This window comes from Gymnoscopelus microlampas (assembly GCF_963454915.1).
Source record: "Gymnoscopelus microlampas genome assembly, chromosome: 8".
NCBI lineage: Eukaryota > Metazoa > Chordata > Actinopteri > Myctophiformes > Myctophidae > Gymnoscopelus > Gymnoscopelus microlampas.
This window is the reverse complement of record NC_139945.1, coordinates 18,929,752-18,956,457: the sequence shown is the minus strand read 5'-3', so window position 1 is coordinate 18,956,457 and position 26,706 is coordinate 18,929,752. Positions and strand designations below refer to the sequence as shown.

The following is a 26,706-nucleotide window of genomic DNA, read 5'->3' as shown; positions in this document are numbered from 1 at the left end:
AAACTCTCTCCAAGTAGGACTGCTTGTTAGTTTATGACCATTAAGGCATGATTTTTCCCAATTGTTGTCAGTCATACAGATGTTCATTTCTAGTTCCCACTTCTGTTTAATATCTAGAGTATTTCCCATAACATTGTCTTGGAGCCACCTATATAGATGAGATATCAAATTCTTTGTTATATCTCCATCCATTGTTAACATAAATATTTTTTCTAGATTTGAAGGCAATTTACAGATCTGCTCCCAATTTGTATTTGTTTGTAAGTAGTGTCTTAATTGAAGAAATCTAAAGAAGTCCATCCCTGACAAGCCAAATTCTTGCTGAAGCTGCATATATGATTTCAGAGTTTCCCCTGAAAAAAGCTGATCTACAATGATTAGCCCCTTGTTTGCCCATCTACTGAAACCGATATCTAATGATCTTGGCTCAAAATCTGGAATGGCTGCTATCTTCATCACTCTGGATATGGAATTAAAGAGATGTAATTTCTTTTTTATAGACAACCATGTTTTTACAGTGAATGTAATCCACTCATTATCTATTTTAATTTTCTTCCATTGTTCTTGGCTTACAAATGGCAGCCCCTCCAATGGAATATTGGGACAAGCATTCTGTTCTATGCTCACCCAGCCTGTTTCCATATCATTAGTTATCCAAGCTATCACGGTCCTAAGCTGTGCTGCCCAATAATAATACTGAATATTGGGCAAATTCAGGCCTCCAGCTTTTTTGGACAACAAAAGTGTTTTGAGTCTTACCCTAGGCTTTTTGTTTTGCCAAATAAATCTTGATAACAGTTTATCTATGTTTTTAAATGTCCCCATTGGTACCCCTACTGGCAATGCTTGAAACAAAAACAATAACCTAGGTAAAACATTCATTCGTATCGTTTCAATCCTGCCTATCAGTGACAGTGGTAAAATATCCCATCTAAGTAAGTCATCTTTTATCTTTTTCAATAGTTTGCCATAATTAGCTTCGTACAGGCCTGAAAAAGAGGGGGTGATAACAATTCCCAAATATCTAAAGCCCTCTCTGGACCAATGGAACCGAACTTTGTCATCCAGTTGTGGTGGCCAAGTACCTGACAACATCATTGCTTCCGATTTTGAGTCATTAGTTTGATATCCAGATATTACTCCGTATTCTGTTAGGACTTCTAGTATGTTGGGTATCGAAATAATAGGGTCCATTACATATAAAAGTACGTCGTCCGCGAATAAGGATATCTTGTGTTCCTCCCCTCTATCATCTCTAATACCTTTTATCTGTTCTGATTGTCTAATGAGCTCTGCCAATGGCTCCAGACTTAAATTGAAGAGCAAAGGAGAAAGACTGTCCCCCTGCCGAACACCACGTTTCAAGCCAAAGAAATTGGAGCAAAAACCATTCACTCTGACCCTTGACCTTGGATTTAAATAAATGACTTTAACCCATTTTATGAATGTGGGATGAAAACCCATCCTGTCCAGTGTATGGTAGAGATATTCCAGATCCAGAACATCGAAAGCCTTGCGTGCATCTAGACTAAGTAGCATGGAGGTCTGATCTCTCTTTTTTGCACATGACATAATGTTAAGGGTACGCCTGATGTTGTTTGCACCCTGTCTTCCTGGTATGAATCCTGTTTGGTCAGGTGATATCAACTGTGTCACAACCGTTTGGATTCTTTTGGATAATATGGCAGTAAGTATCTTTTGATCATTGCATAGGAGACTTATTGGCCTATATCCCTCACACTTGGTAGGATCCTTACCCTCTTTATGAATAACCGAAATTATGGCTTCTGCCCATGACCCAGGAGGAATTCCTTCAGTCAGAGCGTAGTTAAAAACTCTAGCTAAAATCGGAGAGAGCTCTTCTACAAAACACTTGTAGAATTCAGCCGGTAGTCCATCTGTACCTGGTGACTTGTTGTTTTTTAATTTTTTAATCAATTCTTTTATTTCACCCACTTCTATATTTCTTATCATATTGGTTGCGTCTGCGTTGAAAATAGTTGGTAAGTTCAATTTTGAAAAGAAAGAATTTAACTTCTCATCTTTATCTATTACTACTGGAGATTCATATAGCTCTTCATAAAATGATGCAAATGCTCCTGCTATTTCTCTTGGTTTAACTACTAATTTTTTTGAGGCAGGGTGAAAGACCTTGGAAACCACACGGTTGGCTTGCTCCTTGCGTAGTTGAAATGCCAGAAGGCGACTGGCTCTGTTCCCTCTCTCATAATATTTTTGATTAGAAAATCTCAGGGATCCTTCCGCCTTATATGTCAAGAGCTTCTCCAATTCGTGTCTTTTTTGTTTCAAGTCAGTCAACAGTGCATCATTCATCCTATTATTTTTATGCTCTGACTCTAGTATCCTTATCTTGTTCTCTAATTCTTTTTGTTCCTTCAGCCTGTTCTTTTTTATTCTACTTGATATTTCAATCATTTTACCTCGAAAAATAGATTTGGCCCCATCCCATAAAATGGATGGATTAACTTCCCCATTGTCATTTATATCAAAATACTCTCCCATACATTTTTTGATTTCGTCAGTCACCAGAGAGTCATTCAGTAAAGAGATATTTGCCCTCCAATATTTAAAACACTTTTCTACTCCTAAATCTAAAGTGAGGATCACAGGTGCATGGTCGCTAATTGTTATTGAGTCTATAGAGCAGTCTATGACTTTATACAAAAATTGTTTTGGGACAAAGAACATATCTATACGCGAATAACTTTTATGCATATTGCTGAAAAAACTGAAGTCCCTCACCCTTGGGTTTTTATGTCTCCAAGGGTCCGCCAGCCCCAACTCTCCCAGGATAATATTTAACATTTTAGATTTTTGGGGCTGTTTGCGCTCAGGTGGTGATCTGTCATGCCTCCCTTCAAGTACGGCATTCCAGTCCCCCCCTAAAATTATCATACCCTTTAAATGTTTTGCAATTAAGTTAGCAATCTCTCTAAAGAAAGTGGGGTCATCTTCCGTTGGAGCATAGACATTCAGCATAGATATATCACTTCCATCTATTGCACCTGTGATCATGATGTATCTACCTGCTGTATCCTGGATCACTTTTTCTGCAGAAAAGGTTACACTTCGACCGACCAAAATTGCAACTCCTCTCTTCTTACCAAAGGAGGCGCCAAACACCTGTCCCACCCACTCTCTCCTAAGCTTTTTTACTTCACTTTCCACCAAATGAGTTTCTTGTAACATTGCAATTCCACAACCCAGATTTTTAAGTTGGGCAAGAACTTTTTTTCTCTTGATTGGATGGTTAAGGCCATGTACATTGTAGCTTACTATTTTTAATTTAGTCATTACCCTTCAGAAGATATATTAATACCTGACTGTAACAATTCTTTCTCATTTGATTTACCTGTATCTGTCTGTCATACCTCACAAAAAACATAAACCATGGTGATGCCTTGATGTTGTTCCACAAATACAAACACATAAAAAATACAAAATTTGCCCATGTTCTTACAGTAACGACCCCGGGGGACAAAGGGGTTCGAACAAAAGGAACTGACCATAAAGAAAAATAGACCCTGCACTCAGACAGCATGGTGTCTGGACAGACCTCTGGGACCTGGTCCCAGGCTGCAGCACAAAAACTAGCAGCTAAGCGAACTAAAGTGTTCGGCTTTGGTTACCCAATACCCGAAAGGGGAAACAAAAGTTTAAGAGCAACTCAGGCTCCTACAGAATCTGTATTAATCTTAAAAAGTTAAGATTACAGCGGTATTCCTCTGTCTAGTCTGCGTCCCACTGAGCACCGGCGCCGCCCGCCACGAGGAGGCGGCCCCCAGACCCGCAGACGAGGCAAAAGCGACGCTCTGCAAGCCCAGCAGCCACCCCCCCCCGGCGCCCGGCACCGCCACACAGCAAAACACGAGCCAGACCCAACAGTAATTTTTGAATGCGAACAAGTCATCCGTTACAAAAAATATTATAAAGAAAATGATCCGATGATGGGAAAGAAAGAGAATGGGAAAGAGAGATGAAGAGAGAGAAGAAAAAAAAAAAAAAAAGAGAAGAGAGAAAAATGGGTTAAATAAATAATGATAATAAAATAGTAAAAAAGGGTAATAATAATGATAGTTATTAAAGGAAGGGAAAAGAATAACAAAAAACTAGATAATAGAAAATAAACTTAATCTTGACATGTATATTTCCAGACACACCTCATTGACTATGCACAAGATCAAATACCCATATACGTTTGTCATGACCATATACATTATATACACACCCTCAAAGTACTCCATATTAAGGATATAATAATGAAACAAAATGAGAAAAAAGAAAAAGAGAAAGAGAAAAAACAGCACCTTAGACCCTATAGTCAAATATAAAATGATTTTGTTTAAATAATATGTCTAATAGAAAAAAATAAATGAAACAAGGTAAAGAAAGGGATCGAAATAAAACTTGTACTCATAGTGTTAAACCTTAGGCAAAAGAGATGAAAGGAAAACATTCTGTCTACCCCCACCACTGCCTAAAAGGCAGCCTCACAATAAATGAATGCACATATAGAACACTTGTGAGAGCAGACTTGGTGTATGCACCATATACTAGGCTAGTTAGATTTCACCTCAATACTCAGGATACATTCATTAGACTTCATCATCTTGAGCCGATGTAAGGCTCTGGTCTTCAGCCCCGGCCGGGACTGGGGGCGGGGCCGCAACGGCTCCCGTTGTGTTGACTATAGACTTGGCATAATCCATGGCTTCTGTTGCATCTAAGAACTTTTTCTCCACGTTGTTGTGCGTGAGAACGAAGGTGGCTGGGTGTTTTATTCCATACCTCACATCACGCCGATCTTTCAACAGCAATCTGACGGCTGTGAAGGCGCCTCTGGCTTTAGCGATGCTTGCTGGATAATCCGGGAATACTGAGATGGTCTTGCCGTTGTAGTGTAGCCGCCGTCCGTCTCTAGCCATCTTCAGGATGTCCTCCGCGTCTCCCTCATTGTGCAGCTTGGCAATGATCATCCGCGGTTTATCTCCTGGCTTCTTCTTTGTCAGACTTCGATGTGATCTGTCGACACGGACATCTCTTCCCAATTTAAAAACTTCCTTAAGCAGTTTAGAGATTGCGTTGGGAGAGCTCGAATCTGGCAGCTCCTCGACGTTGCATATACGTACATTCCCACGTCTCATCCTCGAGTCCATGTCCAAGCATTTCGCATTCATGAGATCGATTTGTTTCTCAAGCACGTGTACGGTATCTTGGAGTACAGCAACTTCATCTGACCACTTTGTTAGACCTCCCTCAACGTCATTGATAGTAGATTTCACTGAGTCAAGTTCTGCACGAAACACACTATTGCCGTTTGTAATTTCCGCTTTGATTTCCTGCATTTCTTTTCTCAGATTTTCAAAGTCGTCGGCCAAAGCACTCTTCAACTCTTGCCTTAGCACCGTGGATATATCACTTCTCAAGGATGCAATGATATCTGCTTTTAGCGCCATGCTATCAATAGCCAAACTTTCCCCAGCCATGGGCACGCTGGGCTCAGTCTGTGTGTCGTTGTCCCCTGCACTAGACTCCGAGGAGGCGACAGGGTGAACAGGCCTTGAATTCACCGGCATGAATTTGTATTTTCTCAAATCATACGCCATCCACCTGACACTTCTTTTTGCCACAAACTGAGCCCTAATCTGTTGGTGACTTGTTCACAAAATCACAGCATTCAAAACGCCGCCGAAATATAGTTTTAAATTAGACTCTGCAGGAGCTCTGATAAACACGTCTTACTCCATGCGTTGCTCAAGAGCGCCCCCCCACCATTTACCTTTTTAAGTGGATGGAAGAAATGCAGGCACTGAACGTATAATATTTTAATAAACCTCTGGAACCCGATGTGTTAAACGGGTTGAAATTCCCCGTACTATAGTATATCAACATGACACTTGTGATGTCTAAACCTCAGTGTCAAGGAACGGATTATGGGCAGGTATGAAGTTCATATAAGGAGTTCATTTCAGAACATACTGTACGTTCTGACTGTACGCCAGGAGTGTCAAACTTATTGTAGGCCATGGGCTGGACTGGGCCAAATGCGACGCATTGAGAACGCATGCATCTACCTTAGTTTTCTTTTCCCCAAACCTGCTCTCATGTGTCTCTCTGCAATAGCAGCAAAATATTTCACGTCATGAATTTTGTTTGTTAGGAAGAACATTGCCTAGCAAGCATTACCTTTTATGATTAGAATTAACTTACATTCATAGGCTACAAACAAGTCGAGATGAGAGATGAGAAAACGAACAATACTATTTTGTTCCGTTTTAGTATCCCCACCCGTTTCCATTAAGAAACCACAGTCTAGAGTCTACACTATGCATTAGACTGCTGACAATGCACATAGCTTGCACTGGAAGCATTCTGTAAATTCTGTAATAATCGTCTTCTTGTCCTAAATACGTTTGAGAAGAAACCTTTTACAAACACCTATATCCAGTTCTGGTATCCCTCTCGCCTCGTCGATGGAGCGGTGCCGCTTGGCTCGGATGAAAAAGCCATTAGTGGTAGCTTTGGACTGTGAAATGGGCCACCGTTCAAGAACATTCTTGGCAAATGGCAAGAGGAGGCTTTTGGGAAATTCAGGGGACAGCAAAACACCAGGTCCAAAGTGGCCAATCAGTGCACCGTAAATTCAGGAGTGTTAATTTAACATTCCGGATTTTACTGTACGAGTGTGACTTAGCTTGGAGCATATGCAGTCTTGACCGGTGTTACCAGAATTCTCCTTAACCCATTGAGGCCTGAGGTTCCGATTCTGCAAAATGTCTTTTAAATCCTAACAGTTTTCTGAAAAACGTACGTTTCTATAGCGGTGGTTTTCAAACTTTTTCGTGTCAAGGACCCCCAAAATGATATGAATTTGGCCGCGGACCCCCATCTCAAAATATTTTGTTCCAGGGTCCGCCAGAAGCAAAGATTTGAGGTAATGTTTGCTTTAGAAGAATATATATATATTCAAAGATTTGCACACATTTTCATGATTTTTTAAAAATAGCAGATCTACAAGCTCGTAGCGCGGAAGAACATAGTCATATCTGACACATCCGATATGCAAAATGAATGCTTTAATTGCTTCTTGTGGTATTTGTTATTGTGTGGTAGATTATAAATCAATACACCGCTCCCAGTCTTTGTGTTTTTATTTTGCTCCATCCACATTGTAAGATCCTTAGCACAGTGGTTCTCACACTTTTTTTTTATTTCAAGGCCCCCCCCCCCATATCTCTGAGAGTTACAGAGGGTCCATTTGGAACCCCCATCAAGGAACTCTGAGGGTCCCTGGAGCCCACTTTGAGAACCACTGCCTCAGCAGACAGGGAAAGTGGTCCAAGACCTTTCTGTTTCAGTGTGGTTGCTGTGTTGGTCACTTAACATTTGCCATGGTCTCTGACCCCCTTCCTCGCCCTGCTCACCTGTCTCTGTTCTCTCTTTACTCTCATATACCACCATCAATAACCCAAGACGTTTCATTATGAATCAGTGACAGTGCTGCCACTAACTGTTTAATTAAAACAAGATCCCATCCCATCTTTGGGTGTAATTAAAGAGCCTTATGGCCTGACCTTTCACATTATTGCAGTGTTGGAGAAGTACTTTTTCTTTGCTGAAGTGAAAGTAGCAATACCACAATCTAGAAATACTCTAATTTATTATTAAATACTCGAATTTTTGAACAAACAAAACTATCGGTATCATTATACTCATTATACTTACTGTACTGTAGTACCAAATGTAAAAGTAGTCATTATGCAGAATGGCCCATTTCTTAATCACACTGACTTGTAATTAGTATTAATGCATTAATGTGTTCATCACTTTAATGTTGCAGCTGGTAAAGGTGCGGCTGATGTTAATTTCTGTATGTGTTGCTGGGTAGATTAACATTATAATAATACATCTTCATTTACCCAGTGCAATGCATGTTTTGTATTAATAATCTAAATATGGAAAGTAATAAGTAACTTAATCTGTCGGATAATTATAATAGACTATAAAGTACAATATTTGCCTGTAGTAGAATAGAGGTATAAGGGGGGGAAATGGAAATACTCAAGTAAAGTGAAAACTACCTCAAATTGTACAATCATTTTTTTAGGAGAACAGAACACACGCTCTCCTCTGCTTGGCAATAAGGAGACTGATTGGAGAGAAGAGACAGATGGAGACAGGGGAGCATCTAGGGCGGTGACGCTACTGCTTCAGAGGATTTCTGGTTAATTATTTAATCAAGCGTGTCGGCGGCATAATTGAAGGGTTTGGGATCATATCCTACATGCCATAACAGGTCTTTTGTTGTCTAGTCACGTGCTAAGAGGCTCTTCATTTCACCCTGCTCCTCGTTCATGCTGTATCACAAGGGACCACACAACGACCAAGTCTGAAGGAAAGGGATAGGTGCTGGTAGTGATAAAGGTTTGTACTCGCTCTGGAGTGTCTGTCAGAACACAAGGAGGAGGCAATTGGGAGTTTAACCATTTACTTTAGGCTTAGTAGAGATACAGCATACAGATACGCACAGGTACAGTTTTGTGCGTGTGGTAGTTGTTTAAACGACGCACACAGGTAAAGGAGTGATTGTATAAAGGAGTATAGTAAAAAAGTAAAGAGTCTGTCTTGGTGAGCAAACTCTTCTGCAGGCAGGGACTTTATAACAAAGTCAGATTGGAAAAAGCTGGTGGCTTTTTGAACTGGTAGGAATAACAATGATGCGTCGCACAAACAGCCAGTTAGAGCTGACCTAGAAACGGTTATGTTCAACTAATTTAGAAATGGTTTGTTCAATTCAACTATGATCAAAAGTTTAGGTATACATTTAGAAACTATTAAGTTTAGGTATTATGTTCAAGGACCATACTGGTGGTCTGGTATGTTTGGCACAAGTTATTTTGTTTAGGCATTAGGTTATAGATGGTTATGTTTCGGTTAAGTTTCGAAAGATATATGTATGTACAGTATATAACAGTATATGTATTTGTGTCTCTCTCCGTTTCTGCATACGCAGACACACAGATGTACATATTCACACACACGTGACAATGAAAAGGCAATGGAGCAGGTGGAACTGCACCTCAGACGACACTATTAATGAGGGTCAAACTGTCTGTCCATGACAAGCTAATAGGTTTCAAATGAATAATGCAAGTGCAAAGAGAGAGCGAGGCTGAGTGATAGAGAGAGAAAGAGAGGATATAACTCCATGTACCAGGCCAGCAAACAATGTGACTGTTGTTCCTGTTGGCTGTATAATCTCTGCAGCGTGAGGTCTTTGTCAGACGGCAGAGGATTATTTCTCCCCCCCCCCCCTTTCATTATTGTGTCCCCGCCAAGCGGCGGACAGCGCAACACGTGACTGGAGTGTGGGTCCATGTGTGCTGGCCTGTGTCTTGGATAAGGGATTGTGCTTGGGGACAATGGAAGATAGGGGCCATTCTCCAGGTTCAGCAAATAAACAAGCATAACCCAGACCCCTTTATCTGTTTTGTTTGAATCTCACCCCCAACCAGTATCATTATCCGTTCTCTCTTCCCCCTCCTTCCTGTAACAAGACAGAAAAACAAGTAGACAGGAAAAATGTGCAGTTAATCTTGGAGGTATTGTGTTTAGATTTTCTTTCGGTGCCCAGTCAATAAAGGCGCTGGCATGAGACAGTACAGTCACTCTTGCAGTATCTTGTAGCCTGTCGTTTGTCCATCCATAAACCCAGGCTTCGGTTGGGTTTACTTTGGACTTTGACTGTGCTTACACCCCCTGGCCTCTAGAGAGGGAATTCACTGATTAAATTTACACATTATACTTAAGGTGATGCAAACAGAGGGTAGAGAACGGGGTTGGTAGTCACAAGAATGCTAATAACATTATTTTTCATGGTGGCTGCCATCCTGTGCTTATAAATTGCCTGTGGATACAAACTCAGGCTACTGCTGCAGTTGGATAATCAAAGTACCATTCTCTTTGCACTCTCAGGCACTGGCATGCACAACAAGTAACCACTGGGCTCTTGATTTAATTCCCAATCCACCAGTGGATGTGGTTGGTAGGGGTGCACTGGTGTACAAATGACTGTTCATATACCTAATACAGAACTGTAAAAATAAAAGAAATCCAACTTTCCATATTTTATAGAAAATAAGACCCAACAAGTTAAAAGTCTAAACACATAATTGTGTGTTTGTGTCCATAGAAGCATTGATTAAAAATGGCTAATGTACCCAATGTCTGGGTGGTATAGAGGCCACACACTTACCCACCGTGACAGCCTGGGTTTAGCTCGTGGCTGCAGTGCTTCCGGCTCGGGGAAACTCCAACGAACATAGTTGGCTGGGAGGGAAGACGGCATGGAATTGTGTCCTTGTTGGAGCACTACTAGCGATGCCCGCTTGTTGGTTTTGGGCGCATGGTTCAGTGGGGAGGGGATCTGGGTGAGACGGCATGACTTTTGTTTACTTCTTAATGAACTGAGAGCCGCAGTTATCCATGTGTGCTGCTCTATTTCAGATCTATGAACAGATCTTCAATTTAATGACGTGTCGTTAGCTTGAAGATCAGTTCTTGTTTGCAAGCGACGGCGCAGTACGCCCTGCAGTACAAATGAGGCATCGGATTTTCGGATACAGATTTTTGACCCGTCGTCACATGCCTTCAAGTGCTTCAATGCAGGCGCGCAATGCAGTGCAGCCACGCTAGCGGGCATCTGATCGAGACTGTAGGTCACAGGAAATAAGGATGAATGGGAGTAGATGGAGAGGAGGGCAAAAGAAATAGGAGCGATTGCGCGGACACGTGAGTGTGCGTGCGTGCGTGCCTGTCTGCCGCACGCAGTCACTTCCATGCGCGTGCGGAGTCGGTGCTGCAGTGCTGGCAAGGCACAGCTGCTCTCCCAACACCCCCATCCATCACCCACTGCGGTGTGACTGCACAGGCAGGCTGCTGCTCATAAGCCAGGCAACCCAGTTTTTTTGTGTGTGTATATGAGAGAGAGAGAGTGAGAGAGCAAATGAAAGCATGATAGATAGAGACAGATATAGAGAGGTAGTGGGAGAGACGGTGAAAGAGATAAAAATAAATTGAGAGAGAGAGAGAGAGAGAGTGAGAGGACGAGAAAGATGGTGGTGAAAGAGAGATGAGTTGAATAATTGAGTGTAGGAGTGAGGTCTTCAGTCAGATCCAGTCTGGCCTGGGGCAACTGGGAGCCACTGGGGGCCGCAGACACAACACTGCCATGGTTCCCACTCAGATGTCAAGTCAGTTTTTAGATCAAAACGTTGAGATGATGCCAAGAATGAAAACGTGATTCAGGCGCATTTCCATCAGTTGGGCCGTGAATGCATAAAACTACAAAATGAAACATAATGGAGTCAAATTCATTTCAAAATTGGACATGTTGCCTTGTTGATTATTTGACATATAGGTGATTTTATTATCACATATTCTTTTAGTTTTTTAACCACATGAACCCTAGCGTCCCAACATAGGTGAAGATTTGGCAAAAATAGGCGAACATTGGGTAAAAGATCTATGTTGTGAGCTTGTAGATCTGCTATTTTGTGCCTAGAAATTTGGTGTAGTGGGGAAAAAATGTGGTCATTGCCCACAACCCCCACCCACCCAGTGTGCACACCATTCCAAGGAATGGAACCCCCAGGCCTTGGCGGTTGGTGGGCTGGTATTTTACCTGTACGCCACCCTGACACCTCGCTTCAAGGAACTGTCATCGACGTGACGTTTCCGCTCACCTCTGTGGATGCTGCATATCCGAATCTGCGGCGGAAATGCTGCTGTTCTCCTGAGCTCCTTTTTCTCTCTTTGTGGGGGGTGGGGAGGGTGTGTGAGGGGGGGGGGGCGGGGGGGGTGTTACTCGCTCTGCCTCCTGGGCGGAGATGGGAAGCAGCTGGGTTCCCCCCTGCTGCTATTTCCAGCTCTCTCTCTGCCGTCGTCTTGTCCTCTCTCGCTACCCTCTCATTTTCCAAAACACTGCCTCTTCACCACCCGCTGCCTGGCTGGCCTGTGTGAAGTGGTCCGGTGACTCTGCCTCCAGCCAGGGTCGATGCAAACCGCTAAATGAGCGGTTAGGACAAGTCACCACTCTGCCTCTGAAACCTCTACACTGTCATTGTGTCGTTTAGTTGTTCCCATTGCTGGGCTCTTGGACTTTGCCCTAAGTCTTTCCCCCTCCCCACCATGGCACTTTCTCTTTTTCCTCTCTTTATTAATTTTTTTCATATTTATTTTCTTCATTGAGACAGACAGTTAAGAAAGCTGAAGGGAGACGGTGTAGGAGAGACAGGCAGTAAGAACGCTGAGAGTGAGACTGTGTAGGAGAGGCAAACAGTAAGAAAGCTGAGAGGCAGACGGTGTAGGAGAGACAGGCAGTAAGAAAGCTGAGAGGCAGACGGTGTAGGAGAGACAGGCAGTAAGAAAGCTGAGAGGCAGCCAGTATGAAAGCTGAGAGGCAGACGGTGTAGGAGAGACAGGCAGTAAGAAAGCTGAGAGGCAGACAGTATGAAAGCTGAGAGTGAGACTGTGTAGGAGAGACAGGCAGTAAGAAAGCTGAGAGGGACACCGTGAAGGAGAGGCAAACAGTAAGAAAGCTGCGAGTGAGACTGTGTAGGAAAGACAGACAGCAGGGCAGCTGAGAGGGAGACGGTGTCTGTAAGAAAGCTAAGAGAGAGACAGTGTAGGAGAGACAGACAGTAGGACCGATGGGTTGGAGACGGTGTAGGAGAGTCATACGGTAGCACAGCTGAGACGGTATAGGAGAGGAAACGCAGGACTCATTAACAACCAGCTCTATCATTCACTTTATCTCTTAATCCACCAGCCCCGCCTCGGTCTTTTCATAGCAGTGTTTCTGCCCGAGTGCCTTGACATTCCTCCTGTCTCTCAGCTGTCCTCGTCCTACACAATCCGCCCTACGACCCCTGAGCCCTGTACGCTTACATTCACCTGGTATGTGCCATGCAGAACCTTTGAATAAACCTCAGAGGACTAGGTGTATTTTATTTCCCTTGCCTTGCCTTTGTTCAGTTTGTTCTAGAGAACATCTGCAGTGCCCTTTGATGGTGTGATAAGATGCTCGCACGTACTTCTAATCAAATCCCACCTACGCTGTCTACCTCTCAGCTTTACTACCGTTTCCCTACACTGTCTCTCTCTCTCTCAGCTTTCCTTCTGTCTCCCTCTCAGCAGTGGTGGAAAGTAACTAAGTACATTTACTTAAGTGCTGTACTTAAGTAAAATGTTGCGGTATTTGTACTTTACTTGAGTATTTCCAATTTCCAATACTTTAACTTCTACTCCACTACATCTCAGAGGCAAATATTGTACTTTTACTCCACTTCAGCTCTCCCTCTCAGCTTTACTACTCTTTCTCTCCTACACTGTCTCCCTCTCAGCTTCACTACTCTTCCTCTCCTACACTGTCTCCCTCTCAGCTTTACTACTCTTTCTCTCCTACACTGTCTCCCTCTCAGCTAAACTACTCTTCCTCTCCTACCCTGTCTCCCTCTCAGTCTTTCCTACTGTCTGCCTTTCCTATACTGTCTCCATTTCAGCTTTCCTACTGTCTCTGTCCTACTACTGTCTCTTTCTCAGCTTTCCTACTGTTTCTGTCCTACTACTGTCTCTTTCTCAGCTTTCCTACTGTCTCTGTCCTACTACTGTCTCTTTCTCAGCTTTCCTATTGTCTCTGTCCTACTACTGTCTCTGTCCTACTACTGTCTCTTTCTCAGCTTTCCTATTGTCTCTGTCCTACTACTGTCTCTGTCCTACTACTGTCTCTTTCTCAGCTTTCCTATTGTCTCTGTCCTTCTACTGTCTCTTTCTCATCTTTCCTACTGTCTGTCACCTTCGTTTTCTCCCTCTCAGCTTTCCTACTATGTGTCACATAGTAGGAAAGCTGAGAGGGAGACAGCATAGGAGACACATACTAGGAAAGCTGAGAGGGAGACAACATAGGAGTCTCCTATGCTGTATCCCTCTCAGCTTTTCCTCTGTCTGTCTGTCTGTCTGTCTGTCTGTCTCTCCTACCCTTTCCTCCTTCAGAGAAGAAAATTCAAATGCAAATTCAAATGAATGCAAATGAATCAGACAAATGCCACAGCTGCCCTCCCTGTGGAGAGTCGGGTATTACCTCTGTAGAGTCATAGTGTGAAATGGAATCTAGTGGCCTTCTCGATCACAGAGTTTTGGATGAACCTGTAAAGGTGGCCCAGGAGGTAAGTGCGAGAGGGGATTGAATCTCTCTCGGGTCCATGGTGGCACGATCAAATAGTTTCAAGCTTTAAACATCCATTCGATTCTACTACCTCTGAAATGAAATTCTCTTGAGAGGAAAACTCTCAGGGGCAGATATGAATGATTTTTGGTTTTGTTTGTTTTCTTGTTTTATGTGTTTAACTGGGGCCATGCACAACATAACCATGGGGACAGAGTTGGCTATAGCAATTTGCATCTGTGGTCCCCCTGGCCAGTAAGATGTTAAAAGCGATACAGACAATTAAAAACAATACATTTAACTAAGTTTACAAACGGTACATCACCTACAGTATAAAACATCATGCATTCACCTACTGCAGGGGTTCCCAAAGTTGGGGTCGCGACCCCACTTGGGGTTGCGGGAGACTGACGGTGGGGTCGTGAAATCATTTTGGGTCATAAAAAAATAAAAATAAAAAAACTTTCTTTTTTTTTGTTTTTTTTAATTCAACATAATGGATGAAATACAGTCTAAAAATGATTACAAATAGTACATTTTACCATTTTAATCCATTACAAATGTGCACCGAACGTGCAAGTTTATGTGCATAAATTACCTCCAGTTGGGGTCGCGAGTCAATGGCCGCATTATTTTGGGGTCACGGGCTGAAAAGTTTGGGAACCCATGACCTACTGTACATACTGTATGATACTCTCCATGTCGGAGAACAGTTGGTTCCATACAAGGGTTCAGATCAATGATCACATGATTAGTTTTTCTTGAGCCATGTTTAAAAATATATATATCATGTGGATTTCGGGATCCACATGGGAACGGCCTGGCCCCAATGTGGATCTATGAAATCAGTCGAGGCGACTATGACATATGACTCAATTTGGGCAAGGTTTCAGCGTGATCAGAGACCCATTGACTTCCATTATAAAAATGAAGTTAAATATTTCAAAAAGTATAAAACACACAAATAGTGGAGGTACCCCTGGGGGGGGGTGCACAAGAGATGGGCGCTGATTAGCTCCAGACAGACGGAGAGACATACCCTCTTCTAGTTGGTTAGACTCCTGCAGAGCCGCAGCGTAAAAAAAAATGCTAAAGCTTGTGCACTCTCTGATATGCATGGGAACTGAGTTCCATTTGCAGTACTTGCTACTCTGACTGAAAATGCCGATTGTCCAAAAGTTTCCCAAATTTTAGCTGAGCAGATCGAATTGCGTCTTACCACACTCCAGTCCTCTGCTTGCACGCCTGGCTCAGCCACCGTGCACTGAGGGGGGGGGGGCTGAGAGAACCAGGCACCAGCACAGATCAGTGACTAATGGTTTGGTTTGGTTTGTTTGTTGTTTCAGTGGGTGAGTTCGTCAGTGACGTGCTGCTGGTTCCTGAGAAGTGCAAGTTCTTCCACAAGGAGCGCATGGACATGTGTGTCAGCCACCAGCAGTGGCACGGCGTGGCTAAGGAGGTAAGGAGACAAAAACAAAACGTTATTTGTACTCGCCAGTCGCCACCGAAAATAGCCGATCTACAAGCTCTGTGAGCTGCTCTGTGAGCTTGTAGATCGGCTATTTTCGGTGCTAAGTCTAAATCAAGTCACACCCCACCATACAATTACTGCTGATTGGTCCTCCGGTAGGGAGGGAGGGTTTTACCATCAACGTTTCTCTTCCTTTCTGCTAGCACAGTGGTTCTCAAACACTGCGGTCCGGGGACCCCCATGGGCCCTTGAGGAGTTACAGGTCTGTAACTCTGAGAGTGTACAAATGGAACCAAATGGACCCATAAGGATCCATTTGTACACTCTCAGAGTTAGGATTTTATAGTATATAGATAATTAGGGTCCCATGAGATGGAATGTTGACAAATGGCCTCATGCATATCAAACTGCGGGTCGTTGAAATTAAGAAAGACAGAGAACCACTGTGCTAGCACACTAGTATCACTTTCATCTCTCTCCATCCTCATCTCTCTCCTGGCCCTTTTATTGCCTCTCTTCCTAATCTTCTCCCTTTCTTCATTTCTGTTCCTCTCCCTCCTATTCCTGCCCCCTCCTTTCTCTCTCCTCTTTTCCCTCTTGCATTTCCTCTGCCTCTCTCTCTCTCTCTCATTCTCTCTCATTATGTCTCTTTCTCTCTCCCTCTCACATTCTCTCTCTTTCTCTCTCTCTCGCTTCTCTCTACTTTTCCTCATTCTTTCTCCCTGTCTCCTTTACTTTCGATCTCTCCATCTTTTCTTGCTCTCTCTCGTCCTCATTTTCTTCTTTTCCCTGCCTCCCTTCATCTGGCTTTCTCCTTCCACTGAGCCCCCACGCCCGTCCCCGTCTCTCTCTCTTTCTGCACCTGTCTGTGTGAGTCTCAGAGGCCCTCTGATCACAGGCTGGATGGTTGTTCCTCCCATCTCCACTGTTAATCAGATTAGCGTTGTGACTGTAATGCAGCTCAATCCCAGAGGGCAGCTCTGGAACCTGGGAGTGGGGGGGGGGGGGGCACTCTCAAATCACACCAGAGAAAGTAGCTCTATAGTCCAGCCTACAGACCCACTGCTCCACTGGCTCTCTGCTTTGCTCCCAGCCTCACTCTGAACTTTACCAGGGAGACTTACTGACTGAACTTTACCAGGGAGACTTACTGACTGAACTTTACCAGGGAGACTTACTGACTGAACTTTACCAGTGACTTACTGACTGAACTTTACCAGGGTGACTTACTGACTGAACTTTACCAGTGACTTACTGACTGAACTTTACCAGGGTGACTTACTGACTGAACTTTACCAGTGACTTACTGACTGAACTTTACCAGTGAGACTTACTGACTGAACTTTACCAGTGACTTACTGACTGAACTTTACCAGGGAGACTTACTGACTGAACTTTACCAGTGACTTACTGACTGAACTTTACCAGTGAGACTTACTGACTGAACTTTACCAGGGTGACTTACTGACTGAACTTTACCAGTGACTTACTGACTGAACTTTACCAGTGACTTACTGACTGAACTTTACCAGGGAGACTTACTGACTGAACTTTACCAGTGACTTACTGACTGAACTTTACCAGTGAGACTTACTGACTGAACTTTACGAGTGACTTACTGACTGAACTTTACCAGGGAGACTTACTGACTGAACTTTACCAGGGTGACTTACTGACTGAACTTTACCAGGGAGACTTACTGACTGAACTTTACCAGTGAGACTTACTGACTGAACTTTACCAGGGAGACTTACTGACTGAACTTTACCAGTGAGACTTACTGACTGAACTTTACCAGGGAGACTTACTGACTGAACTTTACCAGGGAGACTTACTGACTGAACTTTACCAGTGAGACTTACTGACTGAACTTTACCAGTGAGACTTACTGACTGAACTTTACCAGGGAGACTTACTGACTGAACTTTACCAGTGAGACTTACTGACTGAACTTTACCAGTGACTTACTGACTGAACTTTACCAGGGAGACTTACTGACTGAACTTTACCAGTGAGACTTACTGACTGAACTTTACCAGTGACTTACTGACTGAACTTTACCAGGGTGACTTACTGACTGAACTTTACCAGGGAGACTTACTGACTGAACTTTACCAGGGTGACTTACTGACTGAACTTTACCAGTGACTTACTGACTGAACTTTACCAGGGTGACTTACTGACTGAACTTTACCAGTGACTTACTGACTGAACTTTACCAGGGAGACTTACTGACTGAACTTTACCAGGGTGACTTACTCACTGAACTTTACCAGGGAGACTTACTGACTGAACTTTACCAGGGAGACTTACTGACTGAACTTTACCAGGGAGACTGACTGAACTTTACCAGGGAGACTTGGGCGCCGTTTCCACTGAGAATGCTATCATGTCCAAAGTGCTCGCATGCAGCGTGTATTAACACCCACAACGTTCAAACCAATTGCTGTGCTCAAATGTCCTGATCTATGTTATTAGCACAAATATATTAGCTGAAACAAAGTAAACAGGCTTTGCATTGTTCAACGTCTGATCGTAAATTACCTGGGTTGTCAGACACAGCCAGGAGGATCAAAAGAGCAGTGTTCCTCTCCAAAAGTTGAACTGTTTCCAGATTGAAGTGCCGCGAGCGCTGCACCAAAAACGCTGGGTGTCGGCGCTGCACCAAAAACGCTGGGTGTCGGGAACGCTGAAGCGCGATGCTCGGGCGCTCGGAAGTGGAGCGCACCAGCGTGTCCTTACCATAGAAATGCATGGCAGACTGGCGCTGTCCGCTCAGAAGGCGTTCCCAGTGGAGATGGTGCCTTACTGACTGAACTTTTGAACAGCAGTAGGCGGGTTAGTGAAGTGGACTTGCTGACCTTGAGGTCACCAGTTTGAAAAGCCCCGGACTGGATGCGAGATAACGGGTGGGGAAGGTGCATGAGAAAACCTACCTAATATGTGGTGCACTTGTGAGCTCCCCCAAACCCCTCTCAGCAGGCCTAGAATTGATGATTTTAAGGGCAATGCCACTTGTCTGTTGGTGTTTGGCATAGAAGACAAATGCCAGGGCAGCAAGGCCATCAAACAACAATGATGTTATTTTTAATACATAGTATGAAATAATTGAATAAATAGCGCTGTTTATTTCACAAAATATCCGAAAAGAAAAATAATCGCATCTCACTGGATCACCTCAGTATCGAATTTATTAAAAGGATCAGCGTTTTTGGATGTTCTTTTCAGACTTTGGATTCCCTGCACCATAGACGAGAGAAAGCAGTTTATTGTGCTTGTTGTTCTCAACTTATTTCACGAAATATAGCAAACTGTGAGGGCATGGTGGCCATGACATTCCTGCCCTGGTACGCGCTATCTTCATTTTTCACATATTGAAGGAATGAACGCATACCTGTCTCCTGTCTGCAAAAACCTCAACGTAGTTTGTGTTCTTTTTCCACAGTGCCATACTAGCGATTGTTACAACAAAAAAGTATTTAATCTCAGACAGTCTAGTCACACATTCTGTTCTTTTCAGTTATTTTCTAATCATCCAGTACCAACGAGGCTTGGCTATTGTAGCTAAATCATTTGAGACTTATTATTGTGTATATCAGTTTTACATTTTGAGCCAAACAAAGTTATACGTGAAGGAAGTAATGAATTGAACATGAGGATTTTATTTTATTTTATATACATAGTATGAAATAAATAAATTGCGATGTTTATTTCACAAGAGAATTTCCTCTTATTTGTACACTCCTGGAGTCAGTGGGAGTTACAGTGTATAATTTGGGGCTCTTTGGACCGTGAATGATGAATGTTTGCAATTGGCCTTCACAATTTTCCTCCTCCACAGCTTGTTTGGCATGATTGTTGCGAGGGAATAAAATGAATGATAGTAATGTTAATGTTGTAACCAAGCCAGCTACCGGTGTTGGCCATCCTAACATAAAATATAGTTTTGATTTGACAGCCAGCATAGCAAGCGTTAGCTAACAGTATGTTTGTTAACATTAATGTTACATATAACATTATTGAGTTTGTTGTCTTACTGTATTTGTTCGCTAATTGCTCAAAATGTCTTACATCAGCTCAGTCGACCTTCACGACTCAGGAGTTCACTGAGTCACATTGGCACATGGGAGGAAGAGTTCAATTAAAGTCTCCCCGTTGGCCGGTGCTAGATTCATATCAAACTATCGTCATAAATAGCCTAGTTTTCCAGCTGTTCATACCAGGTGCAAAATCGTACCTACCACTGGTTATGTCCACAGCGTTTCACTGGATGTTGCAGAAGAATAAGAACTCTGAATCTCAACAGAAACCATACTGACAGGAAAGAGGCAGGGGAAGAAATAGTGAAATCAGCTGGGGCAGTGCATATGGGGCGTAAAGGCCACTGTGACATTGGAATTTCAAAATAGATTATAACTGATTCACACCCTATTGGTATGCAACTCGGACAGTGCTGAGTTGACAGTCCGGCCATCACACTGATCGGTGCAGGAGCTCGCTCGGCTTTTGCCTCGTTCGGGCGTCTCAAGCCCGCTTCCATCGCTGCACCTGCCTTGTTTTCGAGTTTTGGAAAAAGTAATTACAATCAAAATGCTATCAGAAACACATTTTGTTGACCTACGTAGGCATAATTTCTTTGAGTAAAGGGCTTTACAGACATGGAGCGACACAACGCCTGCGTTCTCGCTTGGATCAGCAGGGTCGCACTGCACTTCTCATGTGAATGCACACACAGACAATCGCTCCGCGAGTAAACGGCAGACGATTTACGCCTACTTCAGCTGTGTCAGACCATTGTTCTGTGCGCCACGTGGAAAAAAAGTTGACCACAATCCAGCTCTTGTCACGCGCGTGGCCGTGCGAGTGAAACGAGCACGAACTCAACCGCTTCACGGGAGTGGGCCCGCTCGTTGCTCTGCCTGTCAGATTACCCACGTCTCCCTGCCTGCTCACTCGCCTCTCATTGAAAATTAATGACTAAGCGCATCAATCGTTTACGTGTGAAAAGCCCATTAGGCTCAAATGTACTTTATTGTGATTTGATGTCTAAAATACATATTTTCATTGGAATGCTTGGCCAGAACTACCTCTTGTATTTTTTATTATTATTTCTAAACAGCATATTGTCGCTGGCGAGCAGAAACTCTTATCTCCATGTTCTAACTTTTTGTGTTTTTTCTTGAATGAATGCCCTACTTGATCACACTTCGGCGTCACACAAAAGTAGCACACCTTGCTGCTACTTTTGCTGTTATTGAATTTGAATCCTGAAAAGTAACAGTTTTGGACATATGAGGTTTCCAACCGACAGAGACCATATGCAAATGACCTTCATTCAGGGCTGTTTTTTTCAGTGCAAATCATTATCGCCGCCAGCCTGCACCCAGATGGATTCAGACACCTTGTCATACCCATCCACAAAGGTCGCCCACTCAGTAAAGCCTGATTTACACTTAGCAGTGAGCCGGTGTTGCACACCGTATTTTCGGTGCGTATAAAGTTTTAAGTATAAATCAAGCCTTGAAAGTTTGGTTGCAGCCAAGTCTGTGAAATTACGGCCCCCTCCAGTCATGGAGTTAATCAAAGAGTTCTGTGTGAGGTGAGGCGCACAGCTGCACTTAATCCCCATCCATCTCCGGCTCACCTCTGCCGTGGGAGATTGCCATTATCGCTCATTTTCCATGTGCTCCTCTGTCCCCGTTACCCCCACCATCAGGCCTGTGCCAAGAGCACCATGGTGTTGCACAGCTACGGCATGCTGCTGCCCTGCGGAATCGACAAGTTCCACGGCACCGAGTACGTCTGCTGCCCCTCTTCTCGGCCCGCGGAGGCCGCCGCCGCCGCCCCACCCTCCCAGGAGGCAGAAGAAGAAGAGGAGGAAGTAGAGGACGTAGAGGAGGAGGAAGAGGATGAGGAGATCCAAGAAATGGAGCTGGACGAAGACGAGGGAGCGGTTGAGGACAGGTACGTTGTTTGTCTTGTGTGTGTGTGTGTGTGCGTGTGCGTGTGCGTGCACAGGGGGTGGAAAGTAACTACAAGTAGTCTCATTACTGTAATTGAGTGTTCTGTGATTCTACTTTCACTTAAAGGAGAGATCCGGACATGTTAAGTGTTATCTTTGATGTGTCGCTAATCACTCACCTACGTAGAAAGGGCCGTTGAGTTATTTCAGAGATTCCCCTATTGTCCAGTCTGGCGACCCCCTCTGTTGGCATAATGGGAGGCGCGTGGAAGGCTGAAATTCGCCTAATATAACCGATGCAAAGTTTTTTCTCTACTCCTGCTCATAGTGGAGTCTCATGATACTCAAACATGCACTGAATGTCGCAAACGAGCCACCGTTCGTTCAGAACGAGATGACGCTGTTTGCTTGTTTCTTCCATAGAACCTGGCGTCTATAAGAAACAAGCAAACAGCGTCATCTCGTTCTGAACGAACGGTGGCTCGTTTGCGACATTCAGTGCATGTTTGAGTATCATGAGACTCCACTATGAGCAGGAGTAGAGAAAAAACTAACTTTGCATAGGTTATATTAGGCGAATTTCAGCCTTCCACGCGCCTCCCATTATGCCAACGGAGGGGGTCGCCACACTGGACAATAGGGGAATCTCTGAAATAACTCAACGGCCCTTTCTACGTTGGTGAGTGATTAGCGACACATCAAAGATAACACTTAACATGTCCGGATCTCTCCTTAAGTACATTTTTGATGATTGTACTCAACTAATTTACTTTTGGAAAGGTAAGGATGCTGTTATGTCACAATCAAAAGGAAATGGTATCTTGAAGAAATCTTATAAAGAAAAGATTAGTTGGCCTGCAAGTCTTAAGTCAATTAGCTCCATTGTTCACTTCAAGTCCATAAAGAACTGGCTGAATCGCAGCTGGACCTAGCCACCAATTGGTTGATCTTTCCAATTGTCTTGTCTAGTATGTTAAAATTGTATGAATTGTACGTATTATGGATCATATTTGTCTGTATATCTCAGCTTCCCGCCAAAGACATGGCACTCAGTTTATAATCACACATTTGCACTCAAAGGACCACAATGGAAATACACTCTCTAGCCTTTTTTTGGGTGTTTTATCCTTTTGATAGATTTGTACAAATACATGCTCACATACAGTATATGCAATAAAAACTTCAATCAATAACTCACTTCCACTTGAGTAATATTGAAATCAAAGTAACAGTACTGCTACCGCAGTGCAGGGGTATATGTGCACTGGTGGTATGTGTATACTGGTATTTGTTTGTGTATTCACATCACGTGTGCTGCGGGTTACCTTGCACCTTGGCGAGGGAGGGAGGCGTCAGGATAAATTGCGGTGTCACGACCATGACCCGGGGCAGCTGCACGCCGTCACTCTGCACGGCTGTTGATGAATAGCTCCTCTCTCTCTCCTCCCTCCTCCCCCCTCAACCCCATCCCCACCTCTACCTGACCCCACCCGCCCCCCCCCTCCCTTTTTCCCTCCCTCCCTCCATCAGCGAGGCGACGCCCGCCGACGAGCAGCCCACCCAAAAGGCAGCAGCACCCGTGGAGGAAGAGGAAGACGATGAAGAGGAAGACGAGGAGGACGAAGATGAGGAGAGCTACCACTACGTGTACGAGGACGAAGAGGCCGACCGGCAGGACGACGGAGACGAGAGGAAGAGCGGCGCCGAGGCGTCCGAGGGCACCGACGACAGCAAGAGCCTGCAGGAAGTGAAAGGTACGAAGGACGGCTGCCAACTTGACTGTGTGTGGTGGAATGCTTCTCCTTTCTCAGTATCTTTCTCTCCTCTCTCCTTCTGTATTTCTCTCTCCTCTCCCTCTCTCTTCCCAACCTCCCCTTCTCTCCCTGTCTCTCTCTCTCTAAAGGGTGATTGGCACTTGGTTGCATGGTGTTATCGTGCTCAGAAACTAGGCGATTTACAAGCTCACAACGTTGTGAGCTTGTAAATCGGCTATTTTCTGTGCACGACACACTGTGCGCACCCAAGTATAAATCAAGGATGACATCTACCCCCTTTCTCTTTCTCTCTCCAACTTCCCCTCCTCTCTCTCCATCTCTGCTTCCTGGGCACTTTGCCTAGGGCCCAAATACAATCAGCCCTTTTAAAACTATTGGCAATTATGTCTAAATTTGTCCTATCAGCCTTGTCTATAATTAGATGAGTGCTCACGCTCCAGTGAATACCCTCCTCTTCAGCACGCAGGAGGGATTTTGATGAATCGTGTTCTGATCCGTATGTGCGAGTTGGAGGACTATTCGTTTTGGCCTCGTTTGCAGCTAAACGACCGCTAAATGTTTAACGTTTTATTCACACTGTTTGCAGAAGTGAGTAATTGTCCTAGCAACATTGATAAAAAAAAAAGAAACATTTCCATGACATGATGCTGCAAAACGTTTGATATTTACTATGTACATATGTTATATTTATATTTTTTGTTGTGTTCTATGTTCTGTTTCTTTTCATACATGTTATATTACTGAAACTGTGTTTTGACATCCCGGGGATAGCAGTTATAGTGGGCTTTTAGTTGGTGTTGGATTATAAATACTGTATAGTCATCCTTCCATGGCTTTTACGATGTGCACCTCAGAGATGCAGGTAAAGTCAAGGAACATAGCATATAGCATTTACAAGGATGGAGAAATCCATATTCCTAAACCTCATGGCAGAGGAACTCCATCTGTTAAAGTTGACCTGTGCAGTGTTAGTTGTCTCCGGGGGTATTGCAAAGGTGATGGCTAGGTGTTGAGTGCCGCCCCCCGGTGGCTGGATGTAGCTAACGGCTGTCCCCTCTGGCACAGCGGTGTGTACCCTGGAGGCCGAGACCGGCCCCTGCCGTGCCTCCATGCCCCGCTGGCACTTCGACATGAGCCAGAGGAAGTGCATGCGCTTCGTGTACGGGGGCTGTGCCGGCAACCGCAACAATTTCGACTCTGAGGAGTACTGCATGGCCGTGTGCAAGCGTCTCAGTAAGTCTCACGCAGGCGACAGGCCAGCTCAACAACAATAGCAACACCCTGTCTCTCTCTCTCTCTCTTTGTCTCTCTACAAGACTCACTGCCGCACACACACTTAGTAAGCGTGATTCTCACTTCTGCTCATGGGAGCCCAGAATACTGCCATTTTTCTATTCCACCAAAAAGTTGCAGATTTTTCCATTCTGATGCGTGGCATCGTTTCACGTCATCAGGCCTAAGCCTGTTGACACGAAATGGTGTGTTTTTGACATCACAGGGGTTACACATCTACATCTTGTGGGAGAAATCCACAGAAAACATAGGATATTTCCCCCCCACATCATTTAAACCCATGACATCAGAACAATAGAATGTAGGTTCAAAATCGGCAAGGTTTCAATTTAATTACATTCACCTGGTGCCCCAGGACTAAATGAGTCCCTGATTAGACGGCTGGAATGGAAACCAGCAGTACCCTGGCTCCCCTGAATTGGAGTTGAGAATCACTGCTTTAGGGGAACATAGATTTAGATCAGACCACCTGTTCTACATTTTCACCTTCAAACTCCTCTCCCTCACCATACTAACCACTAAATGAACACCATCTTCATACCACATGTACTGTAGTGGTAGTCTTTTGTGTGTGTTTAATTCGTAATTACTGCTGTAACGACATATACTGTAACAGGAAATATGTTTGAGTAAGGACCTAAGGACGTATCATTGTCACACAAGCAAACTGGAACGGTTTCACTTTTGGGAACTTTGACAAAATACGGAGAAATAAATTGAGAAATAAATTGAATTCACTGTTGTTGTGCAAGTAATTTTGGTGTTACTGTTCCAGAGAAAAAGCACATCTTCAGAGTGTTATTTCACCATTCCCTGTATAGCTTATTTGATTTTGTACAAGCCTGCATGTAAACCTCTGGACCATGTGTGTCCTCTCTCTCTCAGCTTGCTGCACTGTTCACTCCAGCTTATTGTTTGTGCTCCCGTCTGTCCGTCCATCTGTCTGCTAGTCAGCCACCTGTCTTTATCAACTCACGAAGCACACGTCACATACTGCTTAGAAAGCTCTTTAACCACTTGCACCCTAGGGTCCCAATACTCTGCATGTCATAATAATAGGTGGACATTCAGCAATCGAAAATAGCCAATCTACAATTTAACAACCCGCAGTGGCGATTTGTGAGCTCGCAGATCAGCTAATTTCGACAAAGATTTGGTGTAGAGGATAAAAGGAGGGGTTCAAGTATACACCCCTGGGGGACCCTGATCAACAAAGTGCTTATAGGGTTTAAATGGTTAACACAGAGACGGTTAATCGTTCAGGAATTCAGCCCCGGTTCACGGCCAGAAACAATCAGATTTTCGGTATTTACAGAGCAGTTCCACGTATGGACAGTATGGACCAGTTTCCTCATGCAGGGCTTTTTTGTTTTGTTGTTTGGTTTGGTTTTTCATTGCAGGAATTCAACTCTTAACAAAGGATCAATAATTAAAAAAGAACTACTGTAATGCAGTGTCAGTACTGCAGTGTTCACTGAGCTGATACAGATCAGAACGAAAAAAAGACTCACTCATGTGGCTTGAGTTCCATTTTCAGGCAGAGGGTTTGAAGCAGCTAGGTTTCCTCCTGTTTGGGACATGACAGCATTATTGTTTGTGGAGGGGTGATCAGGAGCTGGGTGAGAGTAAGGTCCCTGTGTGACTGTAAAGGCGCTGATCATGGCCTCTGGCGTTGGCCCGGCAACGCAGCCTGTCAAGCGCGGAGATATTTCCATTAGCGGCGGAGACGCAAGAACTGTCAGAGGGGAGCTGACGGGAAGATGAAAGCCACAGGAAGGGAACGAACTGTCACATTCCCTCAGAGTTACTGGGGGGGGGGGGGGTTCAGAGTGAATTTCTCTCCAGCTTTGATCCCCCCCCAACCTTTTTTCACTTTCAATCCTCTCAGCTGCCAGCAAAAGTTGCCTGTCTGTCCCCCGTGCTTCTGTCTGTCTGTCTGTTCCAGTGATGTACAAATCAC

General features: G+C 44.0%; 1 protein-coding gene across 5 annotated transcripts in view; it reads left to right on the top strand.

Annotated features, from left to right (window-relative positions):
* aplp2 (amyloid beta (A4) precursor-like protein 2) overlaps positions 1 to 26,706 on the top strand; it is a 100,368-nt gene that overhangs the window by 41,920 nt on the left and 31,742 nt on the right. For 4 of the 5 annotated variants that reach the window (XM_084065385.1, XM_084065384.1, XM_084065382.1 and 1 more), the window contains exons 4-7: positions 15,592 to 15,704; positions 21,433 to 21,680; positions 23,209 to 23,432; positions 24,519 to 24,686. In XM_084065385.1, the coding sequence (XP_083921511.1) occupies positions 15,592 to 15,704; positions 21,433 to 21,680; positions 23,209 to 23,432; positions 24,519 to 24,686 (753 nt within the window). The remainder of the gene's footprint in view (positions 1 to 15,591; positions 15,705 to 21,432; positions 21,681 to 23,208; positions 23,433 to 24,518; positions 24,687 to 26,706) is intronic. The other variant, XM_084065386.1, reaches the window with a different exon arrangement.